General features: G+C 50.1%; 2 protein-coding genes across 5 annotated transcripts in view; one reads left to right on the plus strand and one right to left on the minus strand.

The window, feature by feature from the left end:
- The first annotated feature begins 284 nt into the window (after window positions 1-284).
- Window positions 285-14,626, plus strand: Robo4 (roundabout guidance receptor 4). Its single transcript, XM_008835028.3, has 18 exons — window positions 285-424; window positions 804-1,136; window positions 1,385-1,542; window positions 1,740-1,860; window positions 2,717-2,844; window positions 2,941-3,169; window positions 3,401-3,513; window positions 4,453-4,621; window positions 4,778-4,963; window positions 5,069-5,111; window positions 6,917-7,053; window positions 7,151-7,414; window positions 10,125-10,232; window positions 10,380-10,518; window positions 10,651-10,887; window positions 11,010-11,368; window positions 12,435-12,641; window positions 12,773-14,626. Exons 1-18 carry the CDS (start codon window positions 355-357, stop codon window positions 12,781-12,783), a joined length of 3,012 nt encoding a protein of 1,003 aa, XP_008833250.1. The 5' UTR covers window positions 285-354; the 3' UTR covers window positions 12,784-14,626.
- Window positions 14,627-15,214: 588 nt separating this feature from the next.
- Robo3 (roundabout guidance receptor 3) overlaps window positions 15,215-19,362 on the minus strand; it is a 16,828-nt gene continuing 12,680 nt past the window's right edge. Inside the window, exons 18-28 of one of the 4 annotated variants that reach the window (XM_008835041.2) lie at window positions 19,170-19,193; window positions 19,050-19,092; window positions 18,706-18,845; window positions 18,154-18,348; window positions 17,869-18,004; window positions 17,509-17,721; window positions 16,978-17,123; window positions 16,740-16,850; window positions 16,392-16,553; window positions 15,764-15,942; window positions 15,215-15,483 (exon numbers count right to left, since the gene is read on the minus strand). In XM_008835041.2, the coding sequence (XP_008833263.1) occupies window positions 15,472-15,483; window positions 15,764-15,942; window positions 16,392-16,553; window positions 16,740-16,850; window positions 16,978-17,123; window positions 17,509-17,721; window positions 17,869-18,004; window positions 18,154-18,348; window positions 18,706-18,845; window positions 19,050-19,092; window positions 19,170-19,193 (1,361 nt within the window). In that variant the 3' untranslated portion in view covers window positions 15,215-15,471. Of the gene's footprint in view, window positions 15,484-15,763; window positions 15,967-16,391; window positions 16,554-16,739; window positions 16,851-16,977; window positions 17,124-17,508; window positions 17,722-17,868; window positions 18,005-18,153; window positions 18,349-18,705; window positions 18,846-19,049; window positions 19,093-19,169; window positions 19,209-19,362 lie in introns of all 4 variants that reach the window. The other 3 variants (XM_029564517.1, XM_029564522.1, XM_029564533.1) reach the window with 3 other exon arrangements.

Genomic DNA, 19,362 nt, shown 5'->3' on the forward strand with positions numbered 1-19,362 from the left:
TCTTCTGCAGGTACTGCATGCACATGGTGCACTTACATATGGTCTGGCAAAACATTCATACATAGAGAAACCTTAATTTAGACATGAGATAAACCTTAGGGCTGAAGTTAGGGTGACGTGTTATGGCTCAAGTGTAGAAGCCAGTTTCTGGCTTCTGGTCTCCTCCCAGTTCTCTAAGGCACCGAGGGCCAGGCAGGAAGCATCGGTTTCCTCAAAGCCGCTTCCCTACTGGGACAGAGTCTCAGTCACAAACAACTACCACCACCCCACCCCTGCCCCTCCTTCCCTGGCCACTGTAGGCTCAGAACAGCAGGACAAAGTGTGTGGGACAAGGGCAGGGGCCTGAGTGCAGCCATGGGCTCTGGAGGAGTGGGCCTCTTGAGCCGATGTCCCCTGCCTCCTCTCCTGCTTCTGTTCATCATAGGTGAGTGGGGCCCTCCCTCCCTCTCTTAGCCCTCACTCCTGGATCCACTGCCTGCATCCAGGGCCCAGATCCACAGCCAAGCAGGGCAAAAGAGGCTGTCTGGCTCCTTGCTTCTCATTAACAGTGGGAGTACAGCGATGATAATGATGATGATGGTGAGGTGTGGGTGTGAGTGTGGGTGTGGGTGTGTGAGTGTGCGTGTGAGACAGAGTGGTGCATGCTGGGCTTCTGCACTCCCAGGTATCTTCTCATTTGGAAATAGACCTTCAGTAGTAGTTCAGGCCACCTGGCACACTCTTACACAAGCCACAGAAGGGGTGTGATGCAGGGAACTAGGGGCCTTGTTGGTAGTCAGGCTATGCCTCTCTTTCCCTCCCAGGATGCAAGGCTCAGGATTCTCCACCCCAGATCCTAGTTCACCCGGAGGACCAGCTACTTCAAGGCTCCCAGCCAGTCAAGATGAGCTGCGGAGCCTCAGGCCAGCCACCTCCCACAATCCGCTGGCTACTGAATGGGCAGCCCCTGAGCAAGGCAACCCCAGACCTCCACTACCTCCTGCCTAATGGAACCCTTCTACTACAGTGGCCCCCTGCCAAGGGACTGCCCCAAGATGACCAGGACATCCTGTCAACGTTCTTGGGTGTCTACACATGTGAGGCCAGCAACCGGCTGGGCACAGCAGTGAGCCGGGGTGCTAGGCTATCTGTGCCTGGTGAGGCTTGGGAGGGGAGGCCCAGGGTGAGGCAAAGCTGGATTGAGATGCCTGTGTCCAGGGAAATGTGAGGGTATGAGGGAAGGTCTAGGTCTGGGGTCTTGGAAAGAGAGCTAGATTAGGCTGAACAGAGGAGGCCCAGGAAGTGGGTTCAGCAGGACGGAGTAAGCATGTGAGGAGATGGCAAGTCAGGACTCTGGGGAGGGGAGGCCAGGACCATGCTTCCTGCTGACCCACTGTCCTAACAGTCCTCCAGGAGGATTTCCAGATCCAGCCTCAAGACACAGTGGTCGTGGTGGGCAACCAGTTGGTTCTTGAGTGTACGCCACCCTGGGGCTCCCCGAAGCCCTCAGTCTCATGGTGGAAAGATGGGAAACCCCTGGCCCTCCAGCCAGGGCGACACACAGTGAGTGGAGACCCTTCCCCTGGAACTCCTTTCCCCACACTTCATCTTGTCCTGGGCACACCAAAGGACTGACCTGCTTGCCGGTGGCATGTCCCCTGGCAGATTTGAGGAAGGGAAGACGGGGAGGCCTCAAGCTGCCCTCCAGCCTCTAAACTTCTCCTCACATTAAGACTTCACAGAGTATCTGAACCTGACAGGTGTCCGGGGATTCCCTGCTGGTGGCAAAAGCAGAGAAGAGCGACATGGGGATGTATAAGTGTATAGCCACCAACCATGCAGGGCAACGGGAGAGCCGAGCAGCCAGGGTATCTGTCCAGGGTAAGGACAGGGGCCAGCTAAAATCCAGCATAAGGGGCTGGGGAGATAACTCAGTGGGTAAAGTGCTTGCTGCACAAGCATGAGGACTTGAGTTCAGATATCCAGCACCTACATAAAAGTCGGGCATGATGGTATGTGTCTATAATCCCAGCACTGGGGTGTGGTGAAGACAGGTGGATCTTAGGAGCTAGTCAGCCAGCCTAGCTACTCAATGAGTTCTAGGTTCAGTGAAGGCCTTATCTCAAAAAAAATAAGGTGGAGGGGACCAGAAAGATGGCTCAGTGGTTAAGAGCACCAGCTGCTCTTGCAGAGGACCTGGGTTCTATTCCCAGCACCCACATGGTGGATAATATCCGTCTATAACTCCAGTTCCAAGGGAATCTGACACCCTCTTCTGATTTCCATGGGCACTGCATGACATGGGTGCATTTACATGCATGCAGGCAACACACTCATATACATAAAATAAAAATAGTAAAATATTTTTAAAAAATAAGGTAGAGAGGAATAAAGGCAGATATCTAATGTCAACTTCTGGCTTTCACGTGCATGCTCATAAATACGTACACATATGAAAATGTGCATACACATACGCCCACACACAAATAAATGAAGTCTTAGGTAAGGTGGGGGCTCCAGCTAGGGTGTATGGCTAGGTATGGAGTAGGGTTTGGGTATACAGGGATCAACCTGAGATTGGGGTTCAAGTGGTAAAGAGCCCCCTGTATAGAGCTAGAATGGAAACAGAAGTACTCTAGACCTGGAAACTGGGAGACTAGGTTTCTCTATGAGGAGAGGATGCCCAACTCTTCCATCCTTTCCCTCTGGCTTCATCCTAGTCCTATGCTCCCCACAGAGTTGAAGGACCACAAGGAACACCTGGAACTTCTGGCTATTCGCATTCAGCTGGAAAATGTGACCCTGCTAAATTCAGAGTTGGTGAAAGGCTCCAAGCCTGGGCCAGCTGTGTGGCTCAGCTGGAAGGTGAGGTGAAGGACCTGGAGGTGAGAGCCCATCTAGAGGACAAGGAGGCTGTCAGGAGCTCCCCAGTCCCTTACCCTTCCTCCTACTCCTTCCCAGGTAAGTGGCCCTGCTGCACCTGCTGAGTCCTACACAGCCTTGTTCAGAGCCCAGAGGGTCCCTGGGGACCAGAAAGCTCCATGGTCAGAGGTGGGGCTGGCTGGCTTGCAGTGTGCAGAGCTTGGGGGCCTCCACTGGGGCCAAGACTACGAGTTCAAAGTGAGACCATCCTCTGGCCGGGCTCGAGGACCTGAAAGCAATGTGTTGCTCCTGAGGCTGCCAGAACAAGGTCAGGAGTGGCCCCTCTCCAGGCTTCTGATTGACTCTCCTTAACTACCCCAGTCCAGTCTGGGTGTGGGACCTCCTATTTGCACAGTATCTTCTTCCTGGTAGGCAAACAGAGCTGTAAGAAGCATCTCTTCTCCTTGTGGGACTCTGACTCTGTGTCTCTCATTACTGCTCTTTACCCTAGCACAGTCCTCTCCTTCAGCACTCCTAACAGCCTCTTTCTTTTCTCCAGTGCCCAGTGCCCCACCTCAGGAAGTAACCCTAAAATCTGGGAACAGCAGTGTCCTTGTGAGCTGGGCCCCACCACCTGCTGAAAACCATAATGGTGTCATTCGTGGCTACCAGGTACTCCCTACAAGCTGACATAGCCTTTCCTAATGAGACCAGCACACTCCTCTCCCCTGGAGTCCCACATACCCTTGCTCTGACCACTGAGAACCAGCACCTGGGCAGATAAGTGCAAAGGCCTACTTAGTCTGCCAGACCTTGCCAAGCGTTTATAAACTGCTGTGTTGTTTCATCTCACAGACAGCCTTAGGTTACGCTTTTCACCTTACACTTGGAAAGCAAGATTACGATCACAGACCTAAGAAACAGACCAGGAATCAAAACGGACTAGGTCAAATTGAAGCCTGTAAGACTGGAGTGCTCAAAGTGTGCCTCTTGGGCTGGCAGCAGATGCATCACCCAGGAACTTGTTAGGAAAACAGACTCTCAGTTCCTATCCTAGTCTTCCTGAATCAGAAACTCAAGACTGGGCTTGAGGAACTGGAAAGATGGCTCAGCAGTTAAGAGCACTGGCTGCTCTCGCAGAGGACCTGGGTTCAGTTCCCAATACCCACATGGCAGCTAACCAACCATCCTTACTCCAGTTCCAGGGGATCCAATGCCCTCTTCTGACCTCCATGGGCACTGCATGACATAGTTGCCCTAACATACATGCAGATAATACACTCATGCACATAAAATAAAAATAAATAAATAAAATAAAGACTGGGTTTGGCCTTCGTACTTTAGCAAATTTCTAGGTGATTCAAAAGCACTTTTAACCACATTCCTGGACACATTTTAGCAGATTACTTTTGCCCCTCTGTCAGTCTAGAGAGAAGTGTCTCTCACTCGGTAGAGGAAGGGAACTAGGGACCATGGTGCTATTGGGAGCTGGGAGAAGACAGTCCCCAGGAAGATGGCAGAGCAGGTTGACTGCATGCCCATCTGCAGATGAAGGGCTCTGCTGCTGGTTTGGTACTGGGGGGCAGCTGCTCACCTTTGCTTGTGCCCCAGGTCTGGAGCCTGAGCAACACCTCACTGGCCTCTGCCAACTGGACTGTAGCAGGCGAGCAGACCCAGCTGGAGATCACCACACAAATGCCAGGCTCCTACTGTGTGCAAGTGGCTGCAGTCACTGGGGCTGGAGCTGGAGAGCCCAGTAGCCCTGTCTGCCTTCTTTTAGGTAAGGGACTGTGTCCACAAGCCCTACCCATACCCTTCAGCCCCCATGCCACCCTCCTGTCCCCTTGTTCCTGTCTCACACGTCCAGCTCCTCTCTCTCATTGCTGGTCCCTTATTACCCCACTTCCCTTCCCTGTGAACTCCACATCTCATACAGAGCAGACCATGGAGCAATCTGCCCGAGATCCCAGTAAGCCTGCTCCCTGGACCCTGGAGCAGCTCAGGACCACCTTGAGCCGTCCAGAAATCATTGCCAGTGGTGTTGTTCTGCTCTGGCTGTTGTTGCTGGGCATTGCTGTGTGTATCTACCGCCGGCGCCGAGCAGGTTTGCACCTGGGCCCAGGTAAGAGGGGAGAACCCAGATGCACAGATCTCTTTGGGTTCAATCAGAATATCACAGGGGCAGATGCTGGGCTCTGCATTTAGCCTTTCTCTCACTTTCTCCCAGGTCTGTACAGATATACCAGTGAGGATGCCATCCTAAAACACAGGTGAGAGGCTAAAAGGGAGGAGTGTAAGGTACAGGAAAGTCAAAGGGGTCAACAGTGAGTGGAGGTGGGGCAAGGAATTGGATGAAGTTCTGGTCTACCCTTCTGCCAGCCAGTTTAGGGTCTTAGTACTGAAATTCTCCTGGACTCTAAGCGATAGTGAATGTCTTTCCCTGTAGCCCACTCAACAGCTGAGCAATCTGAATCATAAACATAAATCCTCAAAAACAAATGATTTTGCCAAAGTCTTCACAGCTGGCCTCCTGACTCCTATCCGGTGTTCTTGTCACCTACCCCTGCTAAGGGACTAGTAGCTGGCAGGAGAGAACCTGCTCTGTGGTCCTGTTTCCTCATATACCCAGTGTCTACTTAACTGAACTCTGTGTATTGTCTATTGAGCCACCTGTCTTGCACATGATCTACCACTTCCAGCAGAGGGTGTTCAGCCCCTAGGTCATAGATTCTTATACATTATTCAAAACTAGGGCCAGGCAGTAGGTACTTGTGCTCCAACTGCTTGGCTACCAGGCTAGTCTGTGGTTGTGAGACAAGATTCTGAGAAAGAATATATTTTTCTCCTCATCCCCCATTGGCTGAGTATTACACTTAAAGATCATTTCCTCTCTTTGCTGACTTGGTAGTCTTTGCATTTCAGGTCTGAATTACTCATCAGGAGTTTACTAAGCACCTATTGTGCTGATACTAGATGTATCAGGCCTTAGGCTGCCAGTTTCCTTTCAGATTCTCACCCAGAGCAGTTCCAAGCTGCCTGGCATGTTCCTGAGTTTTTCTGGCTTCTCTGGCTTCTGTCTTTCAACTACCCACTGGGCTTTGTCTGCTCTGTTCCCTGGGACCGTCTCCTTTGTTCTTGAGGGAAATTCTACCCTGATTGGTTCATTTGTTCCTTTGGAATAGACTCCATCCATGAGAAACTTGATCAGGAAGAGACAGGCAGGAGAACAACCTGGAGGTGCCAGTTCAGTAGGTATCACATACACAGAAGGGGCCAGGGCAGAGAACACAGATGAAAGAGAAGCCCACATTTACCCTGACCAGAAGAATGGGAAGAGGGAGAAACAGCCTGCTATATTCACAGAAAAGCATAAGCCATTTGGTCTGGTGAGGGGATAAGGTAGGAAATGACTTAGAACAAAGGATAAGTTGGGAAGCTGGAAGCTAGATCAAAGAAGATCCCTCTAGCCATGCTAGGCACCTTAGCTCCATCTTGGTAAATAGGGAGCACTTAAAGGCTCTAGGCAGAGAAGTACCTTGGTCAAATCACTGTTCTTCAAGGATTATTCAGGCAGTTGGACACCAACATACAACAGAGCAAACTTCTGCTCTGCCAGTTAAGTGACTTCACATTTCCTCAGCTAAATTCACATCAGTCTTACACAGAGTCTGTTTGTTGCCATTTAATATTTGAGGAAATGGGGACTCAGAGACACTAATAGGTTTAGTTTGCTTGCTGGGATAATACAGCTTAACTGTGGCAAGTAGGAATTTTCCATTCAGGTTTGTCTGGCTCCATATTTGTTCTTTGCCCCTCACCATCCATAACTGTCCTTCCTAATACCTCCCAGCTGTAGGCAGCTTGGCTTCCTGATCCCAAGATAGAAAGGTATGCTGAGTTGGGGGTACCAGGTCAGAGGTCCAAAGGGGTCTGTGAAGTGCTGACAAACAGCAGTAAGGATAAAAGGAAAGGCGTCCTCCTCTACTGCTGCTGCCCTCTGAGGTCTTAGCTAATTTGGTTCTCGTTTCTCTCTGTTTCCTTCTTCCTCACCCTGCTACCCCTGCCACTGCTCCAGGATGGATCACAGCGACTCCCCCTGGCTGGCAGACACCTGGCGTTCTGCCTCGGGCTCTCGAGACCTCAGCAGCAGCAGCAGCCTCAGCAGTCGGCTGGGAGTGGACCCCAGGGACCAATTAGACTGCAGGCGCTCCTGTGAGCATGCCCCGTGAGGCAGGGACTGCAGGGATGGAGAGTGCAGAGGTAGTGTGCAATGTGCTCACCATAACTCCTCTTGTCATTTTTATGACAGTGATCTCCTGGGACCCCCGGAGCCCTGGTGTGCCTCTGCTTCCAGACACCAGCACTTTTTACGGCTCCCTCATCGCAGAGCTTCCCTCCAGCCCTCTAGTCCGGCCAAGCCCCCAGGCACCAGTTGCCAGGCGCCTCCCGTCCCAACTGGCTGGGACCTCTAGCCCCTGGCCCAGCTCAGATAGTCTCTGCAGCCGCAGGGGACTCTCTTCCCCACGCTTGTCTCTGGCCCCTGCAGAAGCTTGGAAAGCCAAAAAGAAGCAGGGTAAGGATAAGGAGATGAGCCATCTTTTGGGGCAGAGGGTGGTGGGACCAGGATCGAAGCTGGGTGTGGGCTGAGGCCTCCCGGCTCCCATTCTCTTCCAGTGGACACAGGCCACTTTCCTCATCCCTACAGCATTCAGCTTTTCTTTGCAGTAGTGGGCCTTGGGTGTGCAGTCAGTTTGACTTAGAGAATATTTAACAAGCACCACTACCTGCCAGGCAGAGTAGATGCAAGAGACACCAGGCACAGCCCTTGCCCTCTTAACGATCCAGTAAGCTGACTGGCACACAACTATTGCCAGAGATTGGCCCAAGATGACCGGTGCTGAAGAAAGCCTTAGGTTTTCAGGAACCCATGTCCCACATGTTATACACAGATTTCCTTGGGCACCGACTGCCAGCACACTTTTCAGAGAGGAATATGTGTAATTGGCCCTCTGTATCCACAGATTTTGCATTCACAAACTCACTTCAGGAAGGAAAATATTTTAATAATTGCATCTGCCTTTCTTATTATTATCCCCTAAACAATACAGCACAAGAACTATTTATAGAGCATGTACAGTGTTATATAAGTAACTGAGATATGGTTTAAAATACACTGTAGGATAGAGTGGGCCATGTGCAAATATTAAATTTTATATAAGAAAGTTGAGCATCTCTGGAATCAGGTGCCTTCAAGGGATCCTGGACCCAGCCCCTTATAATATCAAGAAATGTGTTGGGCATGGTGGTACATATCTTTAATCCCAGCACTTGGGAGGCAGAGGCAGGCGGATCTCTGTGAGTCCAAGGCCAGCCTGGTTTACATAGTGAGTTCCAGGCCAGCCAGGGCTACAGGAAGGCCGTCTCAAAATAATAAAATAATAATAATAATAATAATAATAATATCAAGAGATGGCCCTAGTTCTTTCTGCACAGATTTTTTCTCATCAATTCCAGCTGCCTGTTTTCACTTTTCTACAGAGAAACAATTATAACCTCCGTTTCTCGAGCAACTTCTCTGTGCTAGCTGCCTTACTTAGCCCACTGTCTCATTTCTTCACGATGGACTGGGTGGACATTATTTCTCTAATTTTTCAGACAGGAAAAGAACATCAGAATAACTGGGTAACTTGTTCAAAATCCCAAAATAAGATGCAGAGTTCAACTTTGAAGCCAAGATTGTCTGCCTCCAAAGGCTAGTAAATCCCCTAGGACTCCCTTAAGAAATTCTCTGCTCCCAAAGACTGTTTTCCTTGCTGGTGGCCTGCAGATCACAGCCCTGCACTCTCCCTGCCATCTTTATAAGATCATCTGAACTGATTAGAAAGGCTTATCAAATGCCTTTACAGTCAATTGTTTATAAGTAGATAGAATTCAACTTTATTTAGAAAACAAAGATAGATGAAGAGTAATTTTTTTGTCTTTTTTGAGGCAGGGTCTCCTTGTAGCCCCAGCTGTCCTAGAACTCACTATGTAGACCAGGCTGGCCTTGAACTCACAAAGATCCACCTGCCTCTGCCTCCCAAGTGCTGGGATTAAAGGCGTGTGCCACCACACCCGGCCCAATATGGAAAATTTTATATGGCTCTAAATAGTCACAAAGATGACATTCTTTTCCATTTTGCCTCAGAGCTATTGCATTATAAATCCTGGGTAGTAATGAAATGCCAGCTGAAAATAGTTCAAATAAGTCTCATGTAGAGGACTGGGAGTGTAAGCTCAGTGGTAGAGCTGTAGTCAGCATGCATAAGGCTCTGGCTTCAATCCTCAAAACAAAAACAGAAAAACAGTCTTCCTGTGTGGAGAACCACACTGCCTTTAATGGAATATTGTTAGTACAATCCCTCTTGGAACATTAATGCTACTAGAAAAAAGCAAGTTATTTTTTATAGCCATTTCTGTCTTCTTCCCTCCCTCCCCCCTCCCTCTTCTCTGCCTCTCTCTTCCCTCCCTTTCTTCTTTCTTTTATTTTTTTCCCCTTGATGCTAGAGACTGGACCTGGGGCTTCACACATACTAAGCATGTGCCCAACAACTGAGCTACATCTTTGTTCCTATGGGCATTTCTTAGGAAGCTTCCAATTCTGCCTTGAGGCTTCCTAGCCTGTGGTTTAGGTCTGGGGCTTGCTAGCCTGTGGTTTAGTTCTTCACTTATCCCTGTTTCACCCCACCCCAACCCTCATCTTCCCTTCTCCCCAAGTGCAAAACATTCAAGTTTCTTAGGGTAGAGCTAACCATATGAGATAGTCCCAATGTGAGAAATGAAAATTCTTAATAGATTCTCTCCAACAAGAGGAATATTTGTCTTCATAGAGCCAAAATTGATGAGGAAAGCAGCACTGTGAGGAAACAGAGATCAGGAAAACTGAAATTTATGTGGTCAAGGAAAATAAAATTGGCTTAGACAGTATCTATCTGAGGCCAGGAACTTTGCAATCTATTTTTATTGAATCCTCAAAATCATTCTTTGGCATGGATGTTTACAAATGAGCCTGAGGTTCAGAGGGTTGATGGATTTTGCTGGTCACACAGCTGGTCCAGGCTAAAGGACAGCTTTTTTGACTCCAAGGCCAGTGTTCCTATCAAGGCTGCCTGGAGGAAGATGGGAGCAGGAAGAGATTGTTTATTCCTTCTTTCTGTAGGTTCAAGGCCCCAGGAACTGAGTGAATAACAAGGCTAAAGACAGAACCTATGATTAGGGTCTGAAAAGCTGCTTTTCCCTTGCAGAGCTACACCAAGCCAACAGCTCCCCACTACTCCGGGGCAGCCACCCCATGGAACTCTGGCCCTGGGAGTTTGGAAACAGAGCTTCCAAGAACCTTTACCAAAGTCCGGGTAAGTGAGGGGTGAGGCAGGCTTTCAAGCCCACTAACTCTTCCCTCCTTTCTTCCCTGTTGGAGAACATGGTTAAGTGGATTGCAGATTGGATTCTCAACACATTGGAATCTGGACTGTTCTCAGGCTCAAACTCTTGTTCCCCAGGAGCAGCACCCCGTGCCCTGGTTGCCTGGCGAGCCCTGGGACCACAGCTCCAACGCAACTCCCATGAGCTGGCTACTCATCCGCTCCCTCCAACACCCCGTTCTCTTTGTGGAACCCCTACTCAGAGTCAACAGACCCAGTAAGAAGGCACGGGTCAAGAAGCAGGGACACTAAGGACATAGGAAGTGTTACTGGGATTAGACCCGGACTGGGAGGGGTGGAGCTGAAGAACACCACTAACCAATCTGCCCTCCTTACCTTTCTCAACCAGGTGTGTGGATAAGCCCCAAGCTCCCTCCTCTGACCCACTGCCAGCCACTCCCCTCCCCATCCTTACTCCTTCCAGGGCCCCCAGCCCCCAGGCCTCTTCTCTCTCTGGTCCCAGCCTAGCTTCCAGCCACCTGTCCAGCTCCTCACTGTCGTCCCTAGAGGAGGACCAGGACAGTGTGCTGACTCCTGAAGAGGTGGCCCTGTGCCTGGAGCTCAGTGAGGGTGAAGAGACACCCAGGTGAGCAGCCTGGAAGAGCTGAAGGCACTCCAGCCGTGAATGATACGGAGTATGCGTAATTGCCATGTTCCTGCTACCACACCCTAACCCCTTTACCATCTCCCATTCTTGCCTTTTTGTAGGAACAGTGTCTCTCCTCTGCCAAGGGCTCCTTCACCACCAACAACCTATGGCTACATCAGCATCCCAACAGCTTCAGGGCTAGCCAATATGGGCAGGGCTGGTAGAGGGGCAGAATCAGAGGTCGGGAGCCTACTGTGCCCACCTCGGACTTGCCCCACTCCCACCCCCAGTGAGGGCTCCCTGGCTAATGGTTGGGGCTCAGCTTCTGAAGACAACGCGCCCAGCGCCAGGGCCAGCCTGGTCAGCTCCTCAGATGGCTCCTTCCTCGCTGATGCCCACTTTGCCCGTGCCCTGGCAGTAGCTGTGGATAGCTTTGGTTTTGGTCTGGAGTCCAGAGAGACTGATTGTGTCTTCATTGGTATGTGGGATCACCCCTACCTTTCTTCCTTAGAGTGGATACAGCTCTCCTTCTCCCCAAAATCTTGCTCAAGAGGCAAGAGTTCCTAGTCATTGTCACCCTTGTTGTTATTGAAACAATTAGTTTTAGGCAGTATGGTGACACATGCCTGTAACCTCAGTATTTGGGCAGCTGCGGCAGGAGGATCAGGCATTCCAGGTGAGCCTGAGCTATAGAGTGAAACTTTGTTTCAGAAAAAAAAGGAGGTGATGGTGATTTTTTTTTTTTTAATTGAATGATTGCTATATCCCAGGTACTGGGAGACGTGCTTTATATGCATTAATATTAGCAACTCCATGAGGAATATTCATTACCCGTGTTTTCCAAATCAGGAAACCTAAGTCAGACAGATGTATTAACTTGTTCAAGATCCCTCATAGAACAAGGACAGACTGTCCAGTTCTAAAGCCTAGAGACAGCCAGTTGAGTGACCCTTACCTCTAGGACTGCCATTTCCCACATGTGGGTCTCAGGAAGGGCTGCTCCACAGCCACTCTCTGTTTTCCGTGTTTCATATATCTCTTCTCTCCTGCTGTGCTTCCAAGCCTCATGATTGCCAGTCCATGACTGAGGCTAAGAAGCATCTGAGCTCATTGTTTCTGTGTCAGCAGAAGGTAATTTGTGGCTCATTAGTCCCTTGAAAGTTTACTTCCTATGTACGCTGCAGATCCCCCATGCCCTACCTTTGGACCCTAAGAAAATTGACAAGGCTTGTAGCATATGACAGGGCAAAGATTATTCAGGCTAAAAGTGCCCGTAATGCAGGAAGGAGGCTACCTAAAGGATAGTGAAGGGAGAGTGTGCAGAGCCAGAACTGGGCTGTGAGGAAACAACTCAAACTACTCTCTGAAGAAACGCATGGGTCAGGCCCAGGGGGTACAACCACTGGAACTGATGGACTGAGTTAAGCTAGGTTATGTTTAAGGCAGGATGTATACCCTAAACCAGTCCTATGCTTCCCACCCTAAGCTGGTCCTTAGAGACTAAAAGTTGGGCCCTCTGCTGACCTATCTCCCCTCCCTGTCAGATGCCTCATCACCTCCCTCCCCTCGGGATGACCTCCTCCTGACTCGAAGCTTCTCTCTGCCTCTGTGGGAGTGGAGACCAGAGTGGCTGGAAGATGCTGAAATTAGTCACACTCAGCACTTAGGTAGGGGGCTGCCGCCCTGGCCCCCTGACTCTAAGATCTCCTTACAGCAAAATCAGCTCAGCCATCCTGTGCCCAAGGCTGCTGGTGAGTATCGGTCTGCTTGGCTAACATAGTGATCTTGACTAGGATTATCTGGGAAAAGCCAAAAGGGATCCTGGGGCCTAGTAGGAGAGAGGAGCAGGTGATAAGTAACTCCACTCCCCTTCAACTTCCAGATTCTTCCTGAACTATCCCTGAGATGGCCAGAAGAGCATGCAGACCACTATCCTGTCTGCCCACAAGACTTGCCTGTGGTCTTTAGATCTTGGCCTATGCTTCTTTGCAATAGAGGTCCACCTTTGTGCTGGGCTCCTGGAGAGTTCTTCTCCTGGGATTGTTAAACAAATGAAAGCAAACCAAAATAAGATCTAAGCAGACCTGGATCCTCCTGGGAACAAGAGAACATCTTCATCTGTACCAGACTCTCTCTCCTCTGTTCCAGCCCCTTACTACCCCGTACAATCAGAGCCTTTGGCCTAAGCATGCCTCCTGCTATCTCTACCTGTGTGGATTACGGGAAGCCAATAGTATCTTCTTCATGGAGGACAGGAATGGTTGGTGCAGAGGGCCATGGCAGAAGGTGCTTAGAAGACCTCTCTCAATCCTACCTGGGCCCCTCCCCTAGAGGCCAGCTCAGGCCTCTCCCCAGCCACGCCATGCAAGGAAAACAAAGAAGACTATCTATGCAATGGACCCTACCTAGTGCCACAGCCAAGAGTTCAAAGTTAGGTCAATGAAGGAGGCTGAAGAAAAAGAGAACATGGGAGCAAGGCATCATCCTCATGTCATTGTCACTGTGAGCTTAAGGAACCTGATTCTATAAAACTGTAGAACTTACAGTAGTAAGTAATACTGTAGAATTCTATAAAGACTTGAGTCCTGTGACATCGTTCTTTGGGCTTTGTTTTGGTAACAGCACCTGCAGAGGTGTAAGAATTACCTGAATTAGGGAATGAATCAAGCATTCCTTGTTTCTAAATCCTCATTTCTGGTCTACAATTGAAGGGGGAATGAGGTGCATCCACCAGCATTCAAGCAGAAGGTAGTTAAAGGCCAAGTGGGAGAGCTTCAGGGTCTGTGAATCTTGGGAAGCCAAATCCTGTTTCCTGCAGTCCCAGCCCTGCTCCCTAGAGACCAGTCCCAGATGAGTTCTTTAAAATAAATGAAGTAGCTCAATTCCACAAAAGGTAGAACCACCTAGTAAACACTTTTCAGACAAGACTACAGAACAGAGACAGACATTGGTGCAGGAATTTTGAGTCCTGAACCACTGAAAGCCACTGAAAGGCAGGCAGACCCAAATCTCCTATACATGGAGGGAAAGGTTCTGGGCAGAACTTGCAGGTTTATGCTGTGATACAGAGTATGATCAGAACCAAGGAAGATGGGGGGAGGGTTGTGATTCAGTAGCCTCAAGTCCCCCAAACCCAGCAGCTCTATCTGGAGACCACTTGAGTTAGGAAGCCAAACAGTGTGACCAAGTTTCCTGACCTGTGCTTAGCAGGCCAGTTTGGGCTGATTTGCATGATCTCAAGAGGAGAAATGGTGGGGGGGGGTTCCCCAGGATACATATCCGTTCTATTTGTTTTTTCTTTTTTGACTTTTGTTTTTCTTTTAACTTTCTGAAAAAATTCCTTATGAAAACATTCCAACTCTTTTTGCTACACTGAAGGTGAAAGGGGGATTTGCACACACACACAGGTCAAAGTAGAAGGCAAGGTCAGGGTCAGGACTAAGAGGGTCCAGGCTAGTCATAGAGTTGAAGCCTTAAACTTTCTATGTAGCCAAGGTTGGCCTTAAATGCCTTCCTGCCTCCACCTCCCAAGTGCTGAGATCATAGGCAAGTGTCACCATACTGAGCTTTCTTTGTGTTTTTAAAACTTATTGTTTACTATAAGGCATGTGTTCCTTTACAGAAGAACAGATAGGCCCCAGAAGAGGGCATTAAAGAAAAGTTCAGCTTGACCTTCTGAAGGTGGGGCAAGTGTCTACTTGTTGGTTATGTGAAAACTCCTTCGAATTGTAACATGGTATTGTGGTTTGAATATGAAATGTTCCTCCAAGAGGCCCATGTGTTTGAGTCTTATACCCCAACTGATGGTCCTATTGAGAGGTAACTGCATCATGAAGGCACTAGCTGCATCAATGGGCTTCTAACAGGTAAGGTATAATTGAAGGAAGTAAGTCACTAGGAGCATGTCTTTAAAGGTACATTTTGCCCTGGCCACTTCCTATATGGCTCTTTCTGCTTCCTGGCTGTCATGAGGTAAGCAGCTCTGCTCTACCTCACTCTCTTCAACATGATGCTCTGCCTTAAAACAGCCAAGAAACAAGAGTCAGCCAACTGACTGAAATCTTCAGCTGAAATAAGTCTTTTCTCCTTTAAGTTGTTTGTATGAGATATTTTGCTATAGTAGCGAACAACTGATTAACATACTGGTAGACAGTGGTCTTCAGTTCCTTTGGAAAGCAGGATAGGCCAATATCATTTATCATCTGTCCTCATCATGCACTTTCGACAGAAGGTCAAAAGGATGCAGAAGCTACCAATGTATTATCTATAGACTTTCACAGCCCCCTTCTGATCAAAATACTGCACAAAAAGACAGACCCCAGGTCTCAGATCAGGCTTTTTATTGCCTTTTTTACAAACATGTCTTAGTCAGAAAGAGATGAGAAGGGAAGAACTTGCTCTCTGGTTTTCAAACCAGCTGAAGCCGCTGAGGGCAATGGGCTTCAGTGAGTCACAAGCATCATTGCTAGGAAGGAAGACAGTCCTGTCCTTGCTCCTCTTGGCTCGCATCCATTAACCAGGGGAGATGTTTCCCACCCTTTCCCTGTGGAACCCTTGATATGCTCATTGCTTCATCAAGGGTTATCTTGGTTCCTAAGGAAAGGGAGAGGGTGCTGTTTGGTGAGAAGCCATAGGATAGGATGAGCCTTTCTCTCAAACCACTTCTCCTATGCACTACTCAGGCTCTTAAGTGCCACTCTTATCCTGTCTTTACCCCATCATTTCTTCTCAAGGACTCCTCCCTTCCCACCCTCAATGGGCCCTCTCCTTTTGATCTCCTCAGCAAGCCCTTTCCTACTTCCTTGTTTTCAGTCACCATTTGGCCCATCCTCCCAGCCCTTTGCTCTGTTTCTTTATAATCTTTGGTCCCTACCTCTCGACGTTTCTGTCCTGGCCTCTGGCTCTGACTCCGGCTCCGGCTCCGCCCAGGGCCCCGAGATCCCCGAGAGCTGCTAGAACCTCTGGAAGAGTTACTGCCAGCAGTGGAACAGGTACTAGTGTCCTGGCCGTGGGTCAGGAAGCTTGGTCTGCTGTATGGGAGCCAGGCCTCTTCTGCAGTGCAGCAGAGAAGTGCAGCTGGGCCCAGGGGGGAGGCAGAATGTCACTGCATGCCAGTGGGCTGCCCTGTCCACTCTTCCCTTTCTGGGAGTTAACTGAGGGACAGGTACTGGGTTCTGACAAGGTGGGGGCTAAAGAGAAGCAGAATACGTAGCACATGACCTTGGCATGACAGGGGCTCAGAAACAAGTGGGGAACCCCCAAACACAGAGAGTTTAGAGAAGTGAGAACAGAGCACCCAGACCCCACTATTTTCGCATCCTGGACTTCAGTGCTGGGAAAGGAAACATCTTGGGGACTCTGAGGACTTTTGCTTAGAGAGAGTGAGAAAGACAAGGGTCAACGTCAATGTTGACCAGGTACATGAAGTTGACAGGTGAGACGGGAACCATCTGGGCTACTAACAGCTTCCAGTCCCCTCCCACCGCCCTGGTCCTCCTTACCATCTGGGTGGTGCCCACGTTGGGCCCCTAGAGGCACTGCCTGCAGCACTCTCCTCTCCCCACTTTGCTCTCGCTCCAGAGAGGACATGCTGCCTGCTGTTCTCACTCCCAAAGGCCGGCTTGCCTCTTCTTCTGGTGGTGGCAAGGGTGGCGGGGGCAAGTCTAGGGAAAAACCTCTTTTTAGCAGAATGTCCTGATTTTCCTAACACTAATATTTCTCCCATCTCCATCCCTGACACCTGGAGGCAAGTAAATGGCCCAAGGTTTGATTTCACCTGCTCCATTCTCCTTTGTTTCATGCCTGTCCCCTCTCCTGTCACTATCTCCCAGGTCCAGGGCCTCCCTCACCCTCAGGACTGTGCTCCCTCCTGTAGGGAAGAGCCTTGGGTTTCTTCCGGATTCGGGCACGGGGTCCATGGAGTTGGGGGGTCATCTCCCCAGGCACCTGTCGGGTCCTCCCTGTAGTATTAGGAGATGAGAGAGAGCAGGTATGAGAGGGCACTGTAAAAGGGTGCTGAAGGTGAAGGGAGAACAGCTTTGAGGAGGTACAATGAAATGGGAGCAAGTTGAGAGACGGCAGACTCACCTGGGGCACTGCTGGCTGTACTAAGGACAGGGCTGGGGTGATAGGAGGCTGTGGGGGCAGCACTCAGGCCAACAGACCTCCCTTCCTGGCTACTCAAAGTAGGCTGGGATACACTGAGAGGGGAACTTGGCCCAAAAGGCACCCTCCTGCAATGACATGAGGTCTTAGCATTTTGTTCATTCCTTAAAACCAGGAGCCTACTATATGCCAGGTGCTGTGCTGTATGCGCAGCCTAGTATTCTAATGGACAAGACACAAACTGTTGCCCACAAAGCCACGAACTAGGGAAGCATGACTACATCCATGTCTGCAATACCTTGGAAGATTGCAGACCTACTCTACAAAGAGACAGCCTGAAGGATTAGGGAGAGTTCTGTCAGTCTCCACCTTCCTCTCCACATGACACTTCCACCTGGACACAGCCATGAGACCTCTGTCCCCACTTCATCGATCCATTCATCTACCCAGTCACCCCCTGAATAAATATATACTCAGGACCTAGAATGTGCAAGGTGTCCTATACCTCCCTACCTGGGCATCTGATGGAGATGGGGGATGTCAGTAGGGGGCTGGGGAGGGTCAGGAGGCGAGGGGGTAAGAGTGGCTGTGGACTGCTGTCCGTAGGAGGGTGTGGGAGAGGGAGTTTCCCCTCGGGATGGAGCCACCAGACGAGCTCCACTGGTGCTTGACTCGATCAAATGGCTTCTTTCAGGCATTGGTGGGCACCACTCTTCTGGCTCTGAACTGGGGTAAAAAAGGCAGAAGAGGAGGGAAGGAGTGGGTGACTTCACACCTTCTTTTGCCAGCATGTCTGCCCCCTCCCCACCCCAGGAGGTCTTGGGCTGCTCCATGTGTTACAAGCATCTGCAGCTGGGCTGATACTATCCTTACCTGCCCTCCAGCTCCTCAGGCCCCTCTGGGCAGCTCAGCTCACATGAAGGAGGAGGTGGTGGCAGGGCTTCTGACCAGCTCAGAGACGGCATCTGCACCGGTTTTCCCAGAAGCTTCACTTTGCCTCCTCTGGCTCCTGAGGAGAGGAAATAGGGGCCCACAGGGAGCATGCAGGAAAGAGCCAGAGATGAGGCAGCATGTCAGAAGGAAGTACAGGGCCAAGCCGGAGGGTGGAGGATATTGTACACAGGGCTAAAATGAGGGTGTTGGGGATTGGGATCATACCACTGTCCCCCTGGCTCCATTCTGGAGGAGCATACTGGCTCCAGGTGCCTGGGTCCCCAGAAGAATGTTGAGGGAACCCTCCATGGAAGGTCTGTAGCTCTTCCCCTACAGGGTCAATGGTACTGTAGACAGGACCCTCACCAGGGGCATTAGCACCTCGGGAAGTCTGAGCCAGGTACAGGGAGATTCCTGCTTCTGAGGAGAAGAAAGAGGGAGGCCCAGGGGAGGAGACAGGGGGCAGAAACACAAACATAGGGGACAAAAGGAAAATGGAAGGCAGAAGGAGATCCCATGGGATCAACTTCCTCCCCCACCCCAAATCTGACATGTCAAACCAAGACAAAGATTGGGTCTGGGAGTTGTTCTGTGACTCAAGTCCAAGTCCTATCCCCCATCCTCCAAGGACTAACAAACTTTAGGAAGACTAGGATTCCTTAAATCCCTTCAGTTTCCCCTAGTAGGTTGACAGAAGGAGTGAGAGGTGGATGTGGGGGAGGGCTGGGTGTAGGGAGACAGGGTAGGTGTGCCTCTGAGGGAATTAGAACTCCTCACCATTGTAGTATCTATCATCTGGGTCAGGATTGTTGGGGCAGCAGCTTCCCCGGGGTTCCTGGGCTGAGGGGCTTCGAGATGGGTGGGGCCAGGAATCTGCCAGCCATGGGTAGGCAGAAGGACCAAGGCCCATGGGTGGCCTGAGGGGGAGCAGGTGAATGTTGGGAATGGAGAGCCAAAAGAAGCCAGCAAAAGGGAAGGAGGTGGCAGGAATCAAGAGTCACAGGACAGTATGATAGTTAAGAACTGTAAGAGACTCAACACAAGAAGGCAGTGAGGCGTGGAGAGAAAGGTATGTTCTCCTTAGAAGCAGTTATCCTTAGGAGACAGGCCAAAGGAATTACCTGGGACTGGCTCCAGAGAGGCCCTCTGAGTGTGGAAAGGACACTGGGGAAGATGAGAGGGGAAATTGGTGAAAGAAGAGATGGGGAGGGTCTGAATCCCACAGGGTAGAAACTGCTTACCTGCGGGTGTATAGGCAAAGGAGGCTTCCGAAAAGGAACCCATAGGGGAAAGAAGAGGGGAAATGAGGTGAATGGTCAGAAACGCCCACCTGTTTTCCATTCCTTGGCCCTGGTCCCAGTTCTGCTCAGGCTGCATTACTGACCAATTTCATTCAAATACCTCAGGTTGGGACTCAGATTTTTTTTTTTTTTT

This window comes from Nannospalax galili, unplaced genomic scaffold (genome assembly GCF_000622305.1).
Source record: "Nannospalax galili isolate Female #2095 unplaced genomic scaffold, S.galili_v1.0 scaffold690, whole genome shotgun sequence".
NCBI classification, from domain to species: domain Eukaryota; kingdom Metazoa; phylum Chordata; class Mammalia; order Rodentia; family Spalacidae; genus Nannospalax; species Nannospalax galili.

Excerpts from the sequence above, each read along its gene's own strand:
- Robo4 (XM_008835028.3), top strand. The coding sequence starts at position 355 with ATGGGCTCTGGAGGAGTGGGCCTCTTGAGCCGATGTCCCCTGCCTCCT. Across the intron at positions 1,543-1,739 it reads TCCAGCCAGGGCGACACACA|GTGTCCGGGGATTCCCTGCT; the intron begins GTGAGTGGAGAC and ends TGAACCTGACAG. Across the intron at positions 2,845-2,940 it reads CTGTGTGGCTCAGCTGGAAG|GTAAGTGGCCCTGCTGCACC; the intron begins GTGAGGTGAAGG and ends ACTCCTTCCCAG.